The 17,725-nt window shown below is 46.0% G+C and overlaps 1 protein-coding gene across 50 annotated transcripts in view; it reads right to left on the bottom strand.

Moving 5' to 3' along the window:
- Positions 1-17,725, bottom strand: part of LOC143149450 (uncharacterized) — a 97,948-nt gene that overhangs the window by 74,748 nt on the left and 5,475 nt on the right. For 47 of the 50 annotated variants that reach the window (XR_012992789.1, XR_012992788.1, XM_076316837.1 and 44 more), the window contains exon 6: positions 14,576-14,716. Coding sequence is in view for 48 of the 50 variants with exons in the window: in XM_076316837.1 (XP_076172952.1) it covers positions 14,576-14,716 (141 nt within the window). In the remaining 2 variants the exon portion in view is untranslated. Of the gene's footprint in view, positions 1-12,443; positions 12,822-14,575; positions 14,717-15,855; positions 17,485-17,725 lie in introns of those variants that run through there. The other 3 variants (XM_076316852.1, XM_076316809.1, XM_076316851.1) reach the window with 3 other exon arrangements.

Raw genomic sequence — 17,725 nt, forward strand, 5'->3', positions numbered from 1 at the left:
ACCACACGCCGACATAGATACGCTCGAACAAAGAGAATTACTCCGAAAAAACACCCAACGAACGAACGAACGAACGAACTTTCGTAAAACCAATTAACCCTCCTGTGCAACTTTTTCGCAATTATAGGAATAATACTCGAGACTCGAAATTGTTTTATTCTCTACGCGCGTAACGACAGAAGAAGAGCTCGAAACGATTTACAAAGCCGAATAGAAATCTTTCCTACGCTTTACCCCGTCGACGTTGAAACAACATTTACACTCTAGTTTCCTCGATACGAATGCGCCAATGATCGCGAGGCAAACAAGCTCGAGACGAATTTCAATTATCGGATGCTAACGTCTCACGAACGAAAATGAGAATGTCGTTTCGAATGTTCTTATTAGCCGCGTAGCCGATAATCGTATATATATATATTTTTTTTCTTTTTGGCGGAAATGAAACAAAGTGAACACAACATCACCGCAACACATGCCTGGTTAACTTTTTGCAACAAGCGATCGTTTATTTTTTAACAACATTATACCGCAACTTTCCCGAAGGATTATTTTACAAATGATTATTAACGCCGATTGTTCCCGGAAGTCTCCCTCTCTCGCTCTCTCTCTCTCGACACTCATATTTCGTGTACAATTTTGAATTTGGACTTTCTCTTACAATGAATTTTGCGTACGATTTTACTTGTATACAAAAACAACTTAAAAAAAAAAGGAACAAAAAAAAAAGAAGAAAAAAAAAGCGTCTCGTGAAGCAAACTTAAACGTTCTCTTCCCGTATCTCGAATAATTTCCAAGAACAAATCATACTTGCGTAACGCTCAACTAGAGATCGGTTCGTACGAATCGTTAATTTAAACTTTGCTAGATGGAAATGTGTTCGACGCTCTCTCTATTACCCTCCGGATAAAATGACCGAAAAACTCGCAACCATTTAACGATGTCACGAGCCAAGATGTCTCTGTCGCTTGACCAATGATCGAACGATTTCCAACTCTCCGACCTGGGTCGGTTAATATAATACAACCGTATTTACAACTAACCGAGCCGCGAGAACGACAGCTGAGAATCGCGAAACAATAATAAAAGAAAAGAATAGAATCCCGCGGAATGAAAGAGGCGCGCGCTCTCTCGTTGAACGAGCTGCTTTCTAAAACTTTCTACGTCGACGATCGAACGTAAAGCTCCGGGAAGTTCTGTGCGTCGTGTCCGTTAAAAACAGTATACAAAAGAAAGAAAAAAAAGAAATTAAAATAAAAAAAAAAACGCGCGATCATCGGCAAAGGCATCGCACCATCTTTCCGCAACCGCTGGAAAAGAAACGAGTGTACTGGCACGGTGTTGGGATCGAGTGAAGAAATATTTGTTCGTTTCGATCAACGCGCGACAAACAATTAACCGTGGGTCCGTCCGTGCGTACGTACGTGTCCAAACGAAACGGAAAAATTACCACGCGTTTCTGTAACTCGATCGCTGAAAATCTACACGGAGAATAAGATCGGAAAAACGGAACGTGACATACTTGGCATCGTAACGTGGTTTTCTCTCCTTTTCCGGTCAGTAGGTTTTCGCACCAAGAAAAGTAGGAGAGACGACCAGAGAATACACACTACGAGACTCGATATTCTCCTCCCCCGTTCTGTACTTTGCCTCTCTTAAGAGTCCTGGAAAGCCGCGACGGATAGCTGCTGCTTCGACCTGGAAAACCTTCCTCTGGAGTAAGGCGCCAAATGATGACCGGTCCGCTTCTGATGCGCCCTCATGATGTCCAGCCGCGTGAAACGCCGGCAGCAAGTCCTGCAGACGAACTGCTTCTCTACTCCGCACTCATACTTTTGATGCCTGTCCAACGAGTACTGGACGGAATAACGTCGGCCGCATCGCAAGCAACAATAGCCAAGAATCGATTCTGAAACACCGTGGCCCTCACCACAATCACGCGAGCACTCGTACTAGGGACTTTATCTGTTTATGCATTCTTCACCCCCCACTCTTTCGCTCTCTCACACTCTCTCTCGGCTGCTCGACCGCGTTGGAGGATCGATGGAAAAATTGCTCTAATGTTTTTCGTTACGTCCGTCGTCCGCGTCGTTATTTTTCTTTTCTTTCCTTTTCTTTTTTTCCTTCTCCAGAAATAAAACTCGAGACCCGCGTAACCTCGAACGAACGAAAACGTTGCGGTAACGTCGCAATACGTTGCGACTCCGATAATGACCGCTGCGCAGCAGACATTATTAGAGGCACAACGATCGCGCATCGTTGCGTTAGAACAACGTGTCCCCCCGTTTGTATATCTTGTTCTTTCTTTTTTTCTTTTCTTTTACCGTACACGGTGGTCCTCGATTCGAAAACGCAGCGTCGAGAAATGCACGAGATACGCGATACGCGTTGCACGGAACGCAGAAAACGTCCGTTTTCTCGGCACTCGGCTAACCCGGACAAAAATCCGTAATCTTCTGTCCATAAAGCGTTAAAACGAGGTTGGATCTTATCAGACGCTGCAAACAGTAAACTCGCGTCGTGCATCCTTCGAGTTCGTTCGTGTTTGCAGTGTCCGACGACGAAGCGAACCCGATGGTTTTAAAAAGCGAACTCGCGCTCGAGGCTCGTCATCGCCGAGTTTCGCCTGTTCGATGATCGTTCGACGATATTATTATTCGTTCGTTTCGCGATATTTTCCACGGACGTTCGCGAAACTGACAAGATTCGAAACAAATCACGAGATCTCTGCGATACCCGCAACGAGAAATCGTCTCGAATGAAACGTTGAAATTTCGCGGGAAGATCGCCCGAACGAACGGTTCTCGACGAATCGTTTCTTCGTTGACGATGATCGTTTCATCGAGATCGTCCACGGGTGCAACCTTTGTTCCCGATCGCGTGGAAAATATCGCAATTCGGAGCGTTACGATTGTCGATGTTGAAATTTCGGCGCGTATCGAAACACGTTTCTCGCCGATTGTTCGAAAACGTGGCGATGAGGCTCCCTATAAATTTTTTCGATCGGCCGACTCATCTTGCCGAAGAATCGCGATCGATGAAGGAACAATCGTCGGATCTTCCATCATCCAGCGCCTTAGAGTATGAAAGATACGGATTGAACAAACATCGAGCTCGCGATTCCACCGCACGAATCGTTCTAAAAAATTCCTCAACACGTGAACCCCTTTTGAAACCATCTAAATATCTTCTGCAAGCATTCGCACGGAGACACATTCACGCTTTCCGCAAGCCGGTCACATTCACAGACATCGAGGGAATTTCGTCGAGTACGCCGTTGGAAAACGAACCATACGTCGGAGGCTGAAATTGCGAACACGAAGATGACCGAAGAGAAGAAAGGGTTTAACCGCAGCGTCCTCCTTTGCGAAATGATACAGTAGCGGTCGTGAAACACGCGGTGTATTTTCTTTTTTATTTCGTGCACGTACTAGAATCTGAAGTACGCGAACCCGACAAGAATCGTCGAAAGAAAAACAAAGGAAAAAACTGATCGATAAGCCATGAAAAGAATTACCTAATTTTTATAGGGATTAAAAAACGGCGTGTGGAATTTTTCTTTTTAAGTAAACATCGATGTAAAACCTTTGGATGGTATCACAGAAAACAAAAATACATGTTTTAAAGGTGTATCAAGAGAAACTTTGTGAGTAAAACATACTTAAAGTTACGGTAAAAATGATTGCTTTCGTCCAATTAGAAGATAAACGTTCACAAGTGAACACATTCGAGAGTTCGTTCGAACGGTATTATAAACGATCATTTTTACGTGAAATTATTATTTAAAATAATTAAGTAACGAAAGGCGTCTTGCGTGCCGATACAACACGCAAGACTACATACTTACGCTGTTTACCTTTCATTACCCATTGTTTTAACTGGTCACATTCGATAAGAACATTGCACCACATTCTTCTTCTCGCGGCACTCGACGCGAGATCTCGAAGACTCAAAACGAATCTTCGGGAACAATCTCATCGAGTTCACTTCGTCATTTCCGGACGAGTCTCCGCGAATTCCATGTTATCGCGAAAAACAATGTTAAAAAGGATGTGCATCGCGTTTGGTTAACGAGAAAACTGCCCGTAGTTCTCGAAACGTGACACATCCAGCGTATATCGCTACGGACGCGTCACTCGAGAACTACGCAAACGCTAAACGTGAACGAAAAAAAAGGAAAAGATATTAGAAATTCCTGAAAATAAAAGTACACGTGATTCACACCGCGACGAGCGATTAAAAATGTTTTCGAGTTTCATCGGTGAGACGCAAAACGTTCGAAAATAAGAAATAGTCGCAAATGGTCGAACGATCGACAATAATCCCTATATTCGATGCAAAGTAAAACAGAGTTTGCGGGAGATAACCTAGAAATATTACACACGCAAAGAAAACGGTCCAAGTGTACATAAAATATGATAAACCATGCTAGAAAAGAATTGCAAAAAAATTGGTTATAGTACGCACCGTGTACATAGGGAATAGGAGAGTAATAAACGCACCTTAAATTAGATCTTACGCTAAGGTTTAAAGAGGATTACCAATACTGTACCAGTCCGTGCACGGTGTGTATCGCGTTACCAGAATCCCACGATGTAGCCTCCAACTTCTTCGGACTCAACTTACCCGCTCCAAGTCCTAAAAATTAGGAACTTCGAGCGCGATATTTTCCATTCGCACTGCTTTATTACTCGGGAAAGGTATCAAATTCGATACCTTTCGAGCGAGACCGTACCAACGATCGGTTATCGTTGCGAAATCGTGTCACCGGACGCGAAAGCTCGAGAAACTCGAACAGAAATCCGCACCGAAACTTCGAAAAGCCAAAGTTTCGATAAAAGGGACCGTTCCTTTGTTTCTGCTTCCAAAAGAAATCTCTTCAAATTGAAAAGTTCTTTAGAACCAGAAACGCAACAACGATATATACCTTGTCTTCTGTCTTCGCGAACCGTTCTCTTCCTTCTTCTTCTTCTTCTTCTTCTGCTTCTCGTTCGTCGAAAAACGATCGCACTGACTCTTACGTATCGATAGAAAATTGAACAGAGAAATTGCGCGAATCGATCGAATCGGAACAATCGCACGAACAACGGGAAAAAGCTCGAGTCGTTTCCGATGCGAGAGGATCCGCGCGAAATCGAGCAAAGTTCTGTTCACGAGTATCGATAGGCTGAGAAAAACACGAACACGCGAGTACGCGTACATTATCGAACGTTTAACCGATTCGTTGAATGCAACGCTCCCGAGTATCGTAGGACGAGGTCGTAAAATACTCGGCAAGAAAAAAATTACATTCACGAGTCGCTTGAACGCAAGCGAATGTACAACAACGAGACGGACGAGTGTCGCGCAACTGTATTCTTTGAAACGGGTCAAAGAATAACGAACCGAGGGTACCTATTGGCTGGAAAAATGGTGAAAAAAAGAAAAAGAAAGAAGATTACACGGAACAACCGCTCCAGGAGCGACGTCCGATCATTCGATCGCAAACATTCTTTCGACTCGTATTCGTTCGTTCGATTCGACGTTCGACAAACAAATTGCAAACGAAAGCTTACCAATCTCGATCCAAGGAGACGACGTCCGGTCGTCTTACCAAAAACCGGACGCGTCCGCTCGCTCGAGAGATCGTCGCGTGTTTCGTTTGCAACGTCGACAAAAATCAAGCATTTTATAATACACACTGCGTTTACACGTGCATACGAAAAGTTTCTGTACACGGGTTTCGAGTGTACACCACGCACAAAGTGACAAATTACGCATAACTTAGCAGAAACGGAACAGTACGAATTGTGGCACGATTCGCGGATCGATAAGATCTACAAACAATACCTGTCGAAATTATTACCTTGGTACCCATTTTATTACCTTTACCGTCTTACCAATTTATCTCGGTCTTCCGGACAACGAGATAATGTATGTTCTTACCAACAGCGACTTTTCGATTTCTTCTCAAGCGGCATCTTCGGTTCGTCTCGATAACTGGGAGAACACGGTTACGGCGAGTCGCTCGCGAATCGTACGAAATGCGTAAGATTCGCGCACGGACTTTGTTAATTCACCGTATCCGACGCGCGAGGACCGACGTTTCTCGATCCGTGGCGGAAAAACGCGTTACGTTCGAAGAACCGTGGAAAAAATCCTCGAGAACCGACGTAGGAATCCGTCGTTCGGCGACGCGATTCGAAAACGATGTACTCTCGCGGCAAATGGGCCGACGAGCGTAGAAAAATAAATTCCGCGAGACCGAGCAACGCACAAAAAAGGTACGCTGCCACGGTGTGTATCCGTGCGTGCACGTGCGCGTACGGTGGTTGGTGTTCTCTTCTCTCTTCTTGCGCCAAGTCGAAAGGAACTCGAGAAGCGGTTCCGTTCGATGTCTCGATCGAGAAATCGCTCGACCGTGACCGGATGGAACCGTCTCCTCCGCAGTTCGTTGCCGCGGATCTTCCTTCTTGCATCTTTTAATATATCTCTTCGAACGCGTTACAATCCCTAAACACTTTGGGAGGTAAAGACGACAGAAAATATCGTACAGAGTAGAATTTGTGACATGGCATAGTACAACGAGAATCGAATGCGAGAAAGTACAATACCATGAACAGTATTAACAATAATTATAAACTGTATGTTTTCATACGCAATGTAAATATATAGAAGATAATAGGTACATATCGAGTAGAAAAAAAGTGTGTATATAGGTGCGTGCTTTTCTATATATGTATACAAAATGTATATACATATATATATATTGGATCCGTGTTTCTACATATACATACCACATGTAATATGTATAAATCTCCGGGACACACGCACTTGTTTACGGACTTCCATCGACACACGTACATTTATACGCATATATATATACATATGCGCGTACGCGTGTGTACTATATACGTGTACAAATATACATACGTGTGTTAAAACAGCGTTGTATATATGTATATATATATAAATCGAGTTAATCAAATATTTTGATGTTTATATGCGTTACGAACAAAGAAGCGAGTTATGTACACATGGGTTAGTAAAAAAAAAATAATGTTTTGGAGTGTGTGCAAGCGCGTGCGCCTCGTATATCCGTAGAGAAGGAAAGTAAAATGTGTTCGCAGATCGAGCACCACCACCATATACATGTACGTAACTACCCTAAATGAAAACGCGTGGATCTGCAGGCAAAACATTGAACGGAAGAGAGAGAAAAAAAAAAATTGAAAAAAAAACAACAACAATAACAAGAAACAAATAAATAAACGATAAAACTCGCGCGAACGGAGATTCGTCCGCGCTTCCGTGACGAGAAACGCACCGCGCTCGCTCACCTCCGCAGAGTTAAAGAGTCGTAATTACACTACCGAAGGAAGCGTGGCATGCAAGACGAATTACGCAAAAAATGGCACAACGCAATGGATTAAAATCTATCGAGTGTACGCATACACGGATGGACAAAGAAAAAGTATGTTGATATCACACATCGTATTTTATATATATATATATAATGTAGGTAATGTGTGTGTGTATATACATAGGTTATGTATATACGCACACGTGTTGGTACGCGTGGAAAAGGTTCGACGCGCGTGACACGTGACTGCACACGCGGGACGGGAGGATAATACACGCGTCGTCCGTCCCGTGTATCCGTTGTACACGCGCGCTACGTACAACGCGATACGTTTCCCAGCCTACGAGAGACGCGTGCAGACGCGTATCACGCGTGCCGCGACTACCAAACGACACGTGCTTTTTTTGTTTGAACGTTCGGATATTGTTCCTTATAGAGAGCCGCAACCCAACGTGAACGTGGTGTGTGTATATATATATATCGTTATTCTCGAAAAAACCACGAAGGAGAGGGACAGACGACACACACGTATGTCGCGCGCGCGATTGTAAATCCGTGAATCGGTAGAGAGAGAGAAAAAAAAAAAAAAGAAAAAAAAACACACAAAAATTATTCATCGAGCCATCATCGCGCAGTACTTACACGTGGCGGGTGTTTCTCTGGCGCGTTGCTCGAAAATTCGCGTATCACCGGATGCTCGTTGCAAATGGCGCGCGCGCGTGGCGAGGAACACGTGCGACGCACGACCAACCGTCGTCGCTCAGCTGTTAGCTACGAGAGAACAAGCGCATCCGTTTTCGCGAAGTGACGTGGGTAACGAGAGGTGACAGAGGAGGGGGAAACAAAAAAAAAATATATATATATATAAAGGTAACAGGCAGAGCACGAAGAACAAAGTGTTTTCGGAGTCTGTTCCCCGTCGTGCGACAGTGCAAACGATAGCACACGCGGCATACCCCGTGGTGGTGTTTCACCTCCGTACGCAATCGAAAGAAGAAAAACTGCTCCGATAATGCGCGTGCACGGTTGGCTTTACGTCGAGGACGAAGAATCGCGCGATAAAACGCGGCTCGGTCGATCGCGATCTCGTCTTCGCCTCGTGCATTTCTCTCCTCGCCACGCGATCAGGATCGCGGAAAAATTTCTTCGCAAAGCCGTACCGTTTCTTTCGTTCGATAGTTCGATACACGGCCCCCCGTACCGTACGTATGGGCGGAGGGCTCTGTGGGCATTTTATACGGGGTTACGATCGCGCGTTGTACTTTTGTCACGTTTCTACCAACAAAAAAAACACGTAAACGACTACAATGGGTGGTTCCTTTCTTTGTTTCTTTTCCCTTTAGGATACGAGGGGGGTTGCCCACCGGCTCGTGGGGCAGAGACGAACGCCGTGTCGCGTCTGCCCGAAGAAAGAAAGAACGCGTTGGCTGGGCTACGGGCAGACGAGTCACGCCGACCACCTTTGCCCGTATTTCCGCCGGATCTCGTATCCTTCTAGTTTCACTAACGACTACGTTTTATAGGAATCCTCTACGCACTGCAAATAACGTGGCGCAACGCCGGCTACCAGCTCTTAACGTTGCTTTGTTTCTTGTGTACGCGCGACCATCTCTGTGTCCTGGTCGGTGTAAAGTAACGACAAAGTGGAAAACACGCGAAACGAGACCATGGCGCGACTCGATCGTTTATTCAACGCCAAGGAAACGGGACAAAACGGACACAAAAGTGTGTTACGAGAGAGCCTTCGACTGCGAAGCCTTCTTGTCTATTTTTCTTTTTCATCGATCGAATCAAATTGGATCAGGCTGCGTGCTGTGTACGTATGTATTTATACATATATATCTGTATATATACATCATTTTTTTTTAACAGTAGAACTAGACGCCAAGTCGATTCGTGAACACGTTCCATGCCGCGCTGGCAACACCAGGTGTGCCAACTTTCCGTTCTGCGTCTCGAGAGGACGTTCGCAAAACTCTCACCGGTGAGAGAGACCCAATCAACGACGCGCTGTGTATCATATCGCGTGTTGCGCACGCGCACACTATACATACGCTTACGTAACCGTGGCGCGCATCTTTCGACCGTACAAAGATCTCTCGCCCGGCACCGTCGCGGTGTACAACGATGACAAAGCGTACACGGAATGCGGTATTCAGACCTGAATGGTTTTATTTCGAAATCGATCATCATCCCGTGTACCGATCTACCAGAGGAGAACCATCGAGCAGAGGTGGGGTTCGTCGCGACGTCGCTAACTTTCACGGTACAATTTCTCGCGGACTGTACATACCCGTACCGAACTTGTTTACATTGTCGTAGGTAACTATTTCTCGCAACGACGTCTCACTTTCGACACTTTCCCCTCTTTCTTTTTTTTTCTACCCGGCCCGTGACGCGAGCCTCTGCTCCTCGTATCCGCGACAGACGAATTCCGCCGAGCGTAATATGCACACGTATCGTACCCTCGACGCGTATGGAGATACGATGAATAGACGTTTTCGATCTTTGACGCCGCGTGGGTCACCGGTGACCCGTCCTCGACGATCGATACGTTCCACGGGAGAGAAACAACGCTGCGGTGCGTTCGTCGGACTTTCGTTGAAATTTCGAACGACGCGATAAATCGAACAAGGAGAGCGATAATCGATAACTCACGCGGCACGGAACGTGTTGGAATATGTGTGAAAAAATTAGCATTTGCTCGGAAGCACCTTTTTGTAATTTCAATGAACCCGCGCTCGAACAATCGATTCAAGGTAACAAGTCTCTGACGGTGAAAACAACGACCGTCCCCATCAATGCGAGCGCTTGTGTAAAAATTAATCGTGTGCACTCCGTTCGAACGTTTTTCTTTCCTTTTTTTTTTTGCGCGCGCGTACAACGACGGACTGATCTTTCGTTCGAGAAACTTCTTGGGCGTCCGTAACGTAGAAACGACGATCGATTGCGAAACGTGGAATGTAATAAGACTGGCATTGACAGAGAGGTCGCTCCTCTCTCTCCGATATTACCTTGTATCCCGCGTTGGATCGCCTTCGATTTGTTATTTCGGGCGACCGTTTATCCTAAACATCTCTTTGAAAAAATAAATAAATAAATAAATAAATAAGAGAAGAATACACGACGTACGCGCGCGCGTAGAAACACTCTTTTTCCCCGCGCTCCCTAAAACTCGGGTTCGTTTATATTTCACCGGTGAAATTATTCAAAGGTCTCCCTCCAGGCGCCTCTTCCCTTCCCGTAACGGATTCTACGGACAAAGTAGTTTCGCGTGGAGAATTCCAACGAGAACTCTACCATTTACCACCGAAAGTTTCGTTGAACGGTCCGTGCGAACCAGACCCGCGCGCGTCGCATTTGCCAACGACAGCTGCGCGGTTGCCAGCAGATGCACCGACCCGAGGAAGCGACAGCTGCACGCTCTTTTTCTCCTCGCTCCGCGAGAGTGGTACGCGTTTCGGAATCACCGAGCCACCGCTGCCGAACGGTCGTACACGCACGTAGACACGCGACCCCGCGACTCGTTCGATTCGAACAACACGCTCGAATCGGTCCAATCGTACGCGATCGATTCCGTTCTCGAGTTCTCTAAAACGATCAGCTCGCGCGCGAACTGGAGCGTCCGAATTACATCTCTCTCGATACTTGTTTTCGTCTCGGGCATCGTCGCGATTCATCGTTACGTAATCGGTTGTATCGATGGGGCCGATAGGGTTCACCGGCCCACGGCTCGGAGAATCGCGAATCTGGGTCGTCGAGCGGCTTCGGAATCCTCGCGCCTAAAACACGCTCGGGATGAAGATATCGTTCCATTCATCGTCGACGAGCAATTTCCACGACCTTTCGCTCCGAAATACGTCTCCGGCTCGCAATACGCGCAATTGACCGCCCTCGCGTTAACCACCGAGACCCACACGTGTACTTTAGGAAGCATCCGAACGAATCGTCGTCGTCACCATCACCGACACACGCCCGATAAATCCTCGTGGTCTTTTCTCCGTGACGATCGCGGTCATCATACCCGAGGTTCGCGCGCGAGCGCGCGCTCGGCCTACGACTCGCGCGAGCGAGCATTTCTATCGTCGCAATTATACTTCTGTCGGGGCCCTATCGAGCTCAAGGCCGACGGGTTTCCGTGGGAACCGAATCGTTTCTGTGCCTTCTGACCGCGCGTTCGCGAACTCGCGCGAAACAACGTTTACACACGCGCGCGAAAATAATAATAATAATAATAATAAGCTACTTTGGAAATTCAATCAAACGTTTCGCGACTTTTTTGATCTTTCTCCGGTTCGTCGTAAATTGCGTCGGAATGCGTATTGCGCGTTTGTTCGGTATCGAGTCGCGTTCCACGAGTACACTCGGCTTCGAAGATTCCGTTCGTCTCGTTCGCGAATACCTGGAAGATGTCGGGTGTGCGTCTCGACGATCGAAACTACTCACCTGGCCTCTTCCACGTATTCGTGGAGCACGGACGGTGATCGTTCCGAGCACGTGCAAACGTGGCCTAACACCGTTTATCGGAACTCCTCGAGCGGTCGAATTCGCGTGGAGTTTTTCTTTTTTTCTTCTAAATACGATTACACCGTAATACTCGGTGGTCGCGGCTGTATTCCGTTACGATCCAATTTCTCGAAAGAACGGCTTCGAAAGAGGAAGGAAAAACTAGGACAACGGGTCTCGCGAGTACGCGCCCGTTATATCCTTCTCAAGCTCTCGCGTTACTTCGACTTAAGTTTCTCATAGCAACAGCCCGCGAGTCTCCGGCACGATATGCACGGTGTACGCGAAACGCTCGAGTTCGAAACTTCCCTTTGGACGTTGAACGAGTTTTTCCCATCGAGCCCGGTAATCTACCATCTCGTGGCTCGCGATTCCACGGAACAATAAGAAACTCTCGCTTAAATTCACCGCGTATTTTTAACCCTTTGCACGCTCGATAATACTCCTATCGTCCTGTTCCCGTTACTGGGCTCCGCACCGATTTATCCACCGATTGAACGAAACGTATTTTTATTGAACTATGAACAAAAAAAAAAGTTACAATCAAAAAAACTTGAGACTTACACATAATCCGTGACACAATCTTCGTATTCGAAGCAATCGTTGCGCAAAGATCGACGACGCACGTGCCTTACAAAAATTACTCGATCGCGAAAGGAACGAATTTTCTTTCGGTACCCCTTTTTAAAGTACAATCCGGCTTTAGAGAGCAAGGTGGTATATATCGATACACAGAAAACTCAGTACTGCACCTCCGTGTGGTAACGTTCGAAACATTCGATTCTGCAAAGGGGTACTCCACAGTATTCACACATGTAACAAGTATCCTTACGTTTCCCATGCACTCTACAGACTCGGCACGATCTCTGGGGAAATCTTTTGGCGCCCGAACTGTGAATTTTTTGAAGACGATGCTGCTTCAAGTTCATTGAAAGCCTTTGTGGTGGATCCGCACGAGGAACCCGTCTCCTAGTACCTAATATTGAAGTTTGGTTTTCGTCTGCTTCATTGGATTACACGAATTCGCATACTTAACGCGCCTACCGAAAATAAACAGTTGCAACGATATACGCGCGCGTGGTTTTCGTTTCGAAACGGAACGCGGTGCCGCTGATAAGTCTGCGCGAGTATTTCGAGTAAACGCGTCGCGCGCAGTGCAAAGGGTTAATCGTATATCGTGTAACGTCTACTCGAGACGAGGCAAAAGAAAAATCGATGGCCGAAGGGAGAGGACACCCTCGAGAGACCTGCCTGTACCAACAACCGAGAAAGGATCGACGAGTGCACGGCGTGTTTTTCGCGCCCCGGTAACGAAACGTTCTCTACATCGATTTGGTTCGATCCTTGAACATCGTCGTCGTCGTTCGACGACGAATGGAAAATCAGCACGCTAAATTTCCACGAGATACGAACGTGTTACACGACTGCGATTTTATAACGATTCTCGCAAGCTCGCTTCCCGTTATTCTCAACTCGAGACACGTAACAAGAGATATCTCTAACTCTGAATATTCCGCAGCTTTCTCTCTCCCTTTCTTCCGTTCTCTCTCTCTCTCTCTCTCTCTCGCTCTCTTTCTCTCTCTCTCTCTCCCCATCTGTCGTCTGAAAATTATTCCTACGCGTGTACGTGACCGATATCGATGCGAGAGATCACGATGTATCGTCAAAGGGGAGGGGACTAGAGAACTAACTGTAACGTTTCCCTCGTCACGCGCGTAGGATAATGCAAAAGATGCGAGAACGTGTCTCGTGTTTCCTTTGGTCGGTGGTCGCGGCGAAGCAGCTCGGTCCGCACGGTCGACTTTTTCCTTGCAGAGGAGAGAGAGGTTGCAATATCGCGTCGCGAGGCCAACGATAAAGACGAGCCACAAAACAACAACAACGAGAAGAAAAAAAAAAGAAAAAAGAAAAAGAAAAAATTGAGGGAAAGCGCTGGTAAGTGTACGCGCGCGGTCGTCGCCAATACTTGGGAACACTACACCCGAGCGATAAGAAAATACCAAAGGGCGGCGAACAATACAACACGAGTGTACGTGTACGTGTACGTGGCACGTGTATCGCGTATACACGCACGTGCACGGTGTACACGTAGCAAAACCGTGGCGTTTCTCTCTCGTCGACCTCGCAGCATGGTATCGCGATAAAAAAAAAATAATAAAGAGGAAGACAAAGATAATAAGGAACTTAGAAATTAACGAAAAAGCTACATGCCCTGTTTAAAAAGTGAAAAGCTCTTTCAGAGACCGTGCTACTCTTGAATGTACCGACATCTAGGTTGAACCACGTTATTCGACAGTGAAAGAAAAAAATTAGCCCTGTCGCGCCTGCGCAATGGGCACTTTTCGTTACGGCGTCTGTTGTTCTCGTTCCTTTCTTTCGTAAGAAACGGGTAAGAGAGAATTCTAAGAATGTGTTGCGTTTCTAACGAGCCGTTTTCTTTTTTTTTGTATTTCTTTTCAGTCTCGAATCGACCATCGTCGAAAGATATTGTTCCCGAACTCCGTACGGCCGCGCTCGCTCCTTAAAATTCACACATTCGAAGAGTACTTGGTTGTTCCTTTCGACTGGTGGCCTCTTACTGGCCGGATGCAACGATCGTTGTTATCGAACGATCGCGAAATATCTATCGAACGCGTGTTATTATCGCATACCCGTGTAGTCGGTGCCAATGTCGAGTGCCTATTGTTACGGCGGACAGGAGCTGATGAAAAATGGTGTGGGTGAGCCTACCTTGAGAGTCGCGGTGGGCCTGGGCGGCCTCCTGGGCTGCAAGAAAGACTTCGTCTGTCGTTCCTGGAGCTCCTGCCACCGAGCCCACAACTCCTCCCGCATTACTCCGATCTCCGGTCATGTGCCACGCACCTAAACCTGCTAAACGAAACAAAAAAAACAACCATACTCGTAACAAACTTTGCCAGAGAGCACCGCGCACCGGTCACGCACGAACGGGTAAAGAATAAACGAGATTGGTGAACCAAAGCGGTGAAAATTTACAAAAACGAAGAAAGAAAAAAAAAAGAAACAATCAAGATGCCTTTGGAATGAGGGATACTTTATTCACAAACGTCATCCTCATTTAAACGAGAACAAAAATACCATCCGGATTCTCGGACGATCCGAAGTAGTGAAATACAGGGTAATCGCGATCAAAAATTGTATACATTTCTTTTACAGAAAAGGTGAAACCTGACAGTATTATATAGACGATATATCGTAAGGTACATTTCCTTCTTCCTTTAATCCCCGTTCCGCTATTCCTCGCGGGAACAAGTATTTGGCAATATAACACGAAATCTTACATTCCTATTAAACACGCGATCCGTTTTCGTCGTACATACACGTATACACGCATACAAACATACGTCGAACACTTTACACGCCTCGAATACTTCTGCCTAATTGATCCTACCGCAACACTTAGAACAAAGAGATAATACTGATAGTTTTCAAGCTATTTTCACAGTCCGATACTTTGTACGCCACTGATCGTATGCTGAACTCGCGATCGAGTTTTAACCCTTTCACAGTGGAATAATAAAATCGCGAGAAACGTAACTTTAACCGCGCGATACGGAATTTCTGTGTTCTGGATTCCTTCGTATCGCGACGAGAAACTCTTTTTCTTCTTTGCGAAAGAAAAAGAAGAAAAAAAAAAACAAAAAAAAAACATGTTTTACACGTACCTTCTTCGTTAAGTTAATAAGTACCTCGCGTGTGGTAAATCTTAAAACACAGAATGCACAGTCCCACGTTACAGTCCTGGCAGTAAAATCTCGTCTCTTTTCTAATTTTCTTTCCGTCAACTCCCCGTGAACAACATGCCACGCACTGTCTTGTTGGTTTTTCATTTTTATCGCTTGCCGGAATAAAGTCAATGATATGCCTTTTGGTCACACGGCCTGGATTCGGGGTTGCAGAAGGTCTGCCCAGTTTGCTGGTTCCTGGTAATTCAGTGGAGTGATATTTTGCAACCAAGGCAGCCATCGTATTATCTAGCATATTAATTTTACATAGCGTATAAGTATCTAGTAACGTGTACTTGTTCGTTTCGGGCGTTATCGAGTTCGACGAGATCGTTCCCCGCGTACGGAGGATGCGTGGACTCGTGAACGGAAATCTTGACGGTGGAATCGAATCGCAATCGTATCGATTTTGGAAACGCGATAATTTCGTTGGAAGTTAACTCGAAATTTTTGATCCGAGTCGATGCGATAAATCCGAGGCGATTTCGTTGCGCGTTGATTCACCGGTATCGCTTTCGAAATCATCGATCGAACGATCGTTATCCAATTTCGGTGAAAATTCTCGCACTTTTGCGCGAAAACCTCGTGCGAACGGTTTAAAACGATTTAAAAAAAAAAAAAGAAAAAAACAAAGAGTACGTCCGTCGAGACTCGAAACAACGTTGTGGAAAATAAAACGGCGGATCGAGAGGGACGGAGAGAAAGAAAACGATACGTGGAAAACGACTATTCCGCGTCTAGCTCGTAGTAAACAGTGTTCGACGAGTGCGTCTCGTCTTGCCGAGTCTCGCTCGGGTTGATCTGTGAAAGGGTTAATGAAAACGCAAACGGCTCATTCGGAACACAGGTCGTACAACTAGAAAATTGATTACTCTGTCGTACAATGACTGTGTGTGTATATATATATATATATAGACTCGTATGTACGTATAACAAGAACTAACCTCAAATATATATACTTTGTAGAGCGATAAAAATTCCTCGTCGAATCGCGATCGATCGATGCATCGATTCGCTGCTAATTCAAAAACTGAATTCTATAACCCTGTATTTTTTTTCGGAACACACGGTACGACTACCCACTGAAACAAATACTGAGCAATTCGTTCGACGCGTCTTCCTTTCTCGTTCAAGCGAAACAAAAGCGGCGGCTTCTCCGCGGGAGCTAACGACGATTACGTGTAAGAATGCTTCGTGCCGGCGCAGTGTTTACCGATACTCGAAGATTGGCACAAAACAAACACGCAGCTTGATTTCTCGCCGAACGAGAAAACGCAGAGAAAAAACTTGAATCGATTGATCGTGGTAACGCTACTTTAAATATATCAAAAGTAAAGTATTCCTTGGAAGGAACAAATCGATTAAGTAACAACGCCGCGTGGAATTATAAACTGAACACAATTGATCGATCGGAAGCTGAACAAGCCGTTTTTCACCGATTAGTGGGGCATTTCTCGCTGCCGAATCTCAACACTGAACATTGTTACGCAAACTACTTTTTTTTAAGGCATACACACTAAGACTGCCTAGGCTGGATCAGGTTACTAGGTTGTTGCCTCCATCTCCTTCTGACGACGTTCAACTTTTTCAAATAGAACTGCAGGGTCGAGCGATTAATGCCATACATCTCTGATGCCTGAGTGGTGCTAACCCCCTGCTGCAATATTGCCTCCAGGGACATTTTAACGGAGTCTAAGCTATACTTTCTGCCCTGTTTGTTCTCCAGCGATTTAAGCAACGCGCCTACGTCAACGTCTGGGCGTGGCCGCCTCGTGTTCGGCCCTTTTTTACATTCGAGGAAATGGGACGCCCAGACGGCACCACCACCACCACCACCCAAATTCCCTCTCGACCGAGACCGCGCTCCCGCTCCCGCTCCCGCTCCCGCCCCCCCACCTGCAACGAGGAAACCCAAGCTAGTGTCGGCCAATCATTGCACGACCCGGTTTATACTTAACAAACAAATAAACGAAACGTTCGCGAGGATTAAACTAAATTCATCAATTGGCAACGAGTCCCTTTTTCTTTGGTCCTGATACAAATGCGGTTGAAAAACTCGAAAACCTACAAGAGCGATACATGTATCTCCTCGTTATCGGTAACACGCCAGGGTAGAAAGCTCTGCTTCGATCCAAAG

The sequence above is a fragment of the Ptiloglossa arizonensis genome, chromosome 7, assembly GCF_051014685.1.
Source record: "Ptiloglossa arizonensis isolate GNS036 chromosome 7, iyPtiAriz1_principal, whole genome shotgun sequence".
NCBI classification, from domain to species: domain Eukaryota; kingdom Metazoa; phylum Arthropoda; class Insecta; order Hymenoptera; family Colletidae; genus Ptiloglossa; species Ptiloglossa arizonensis.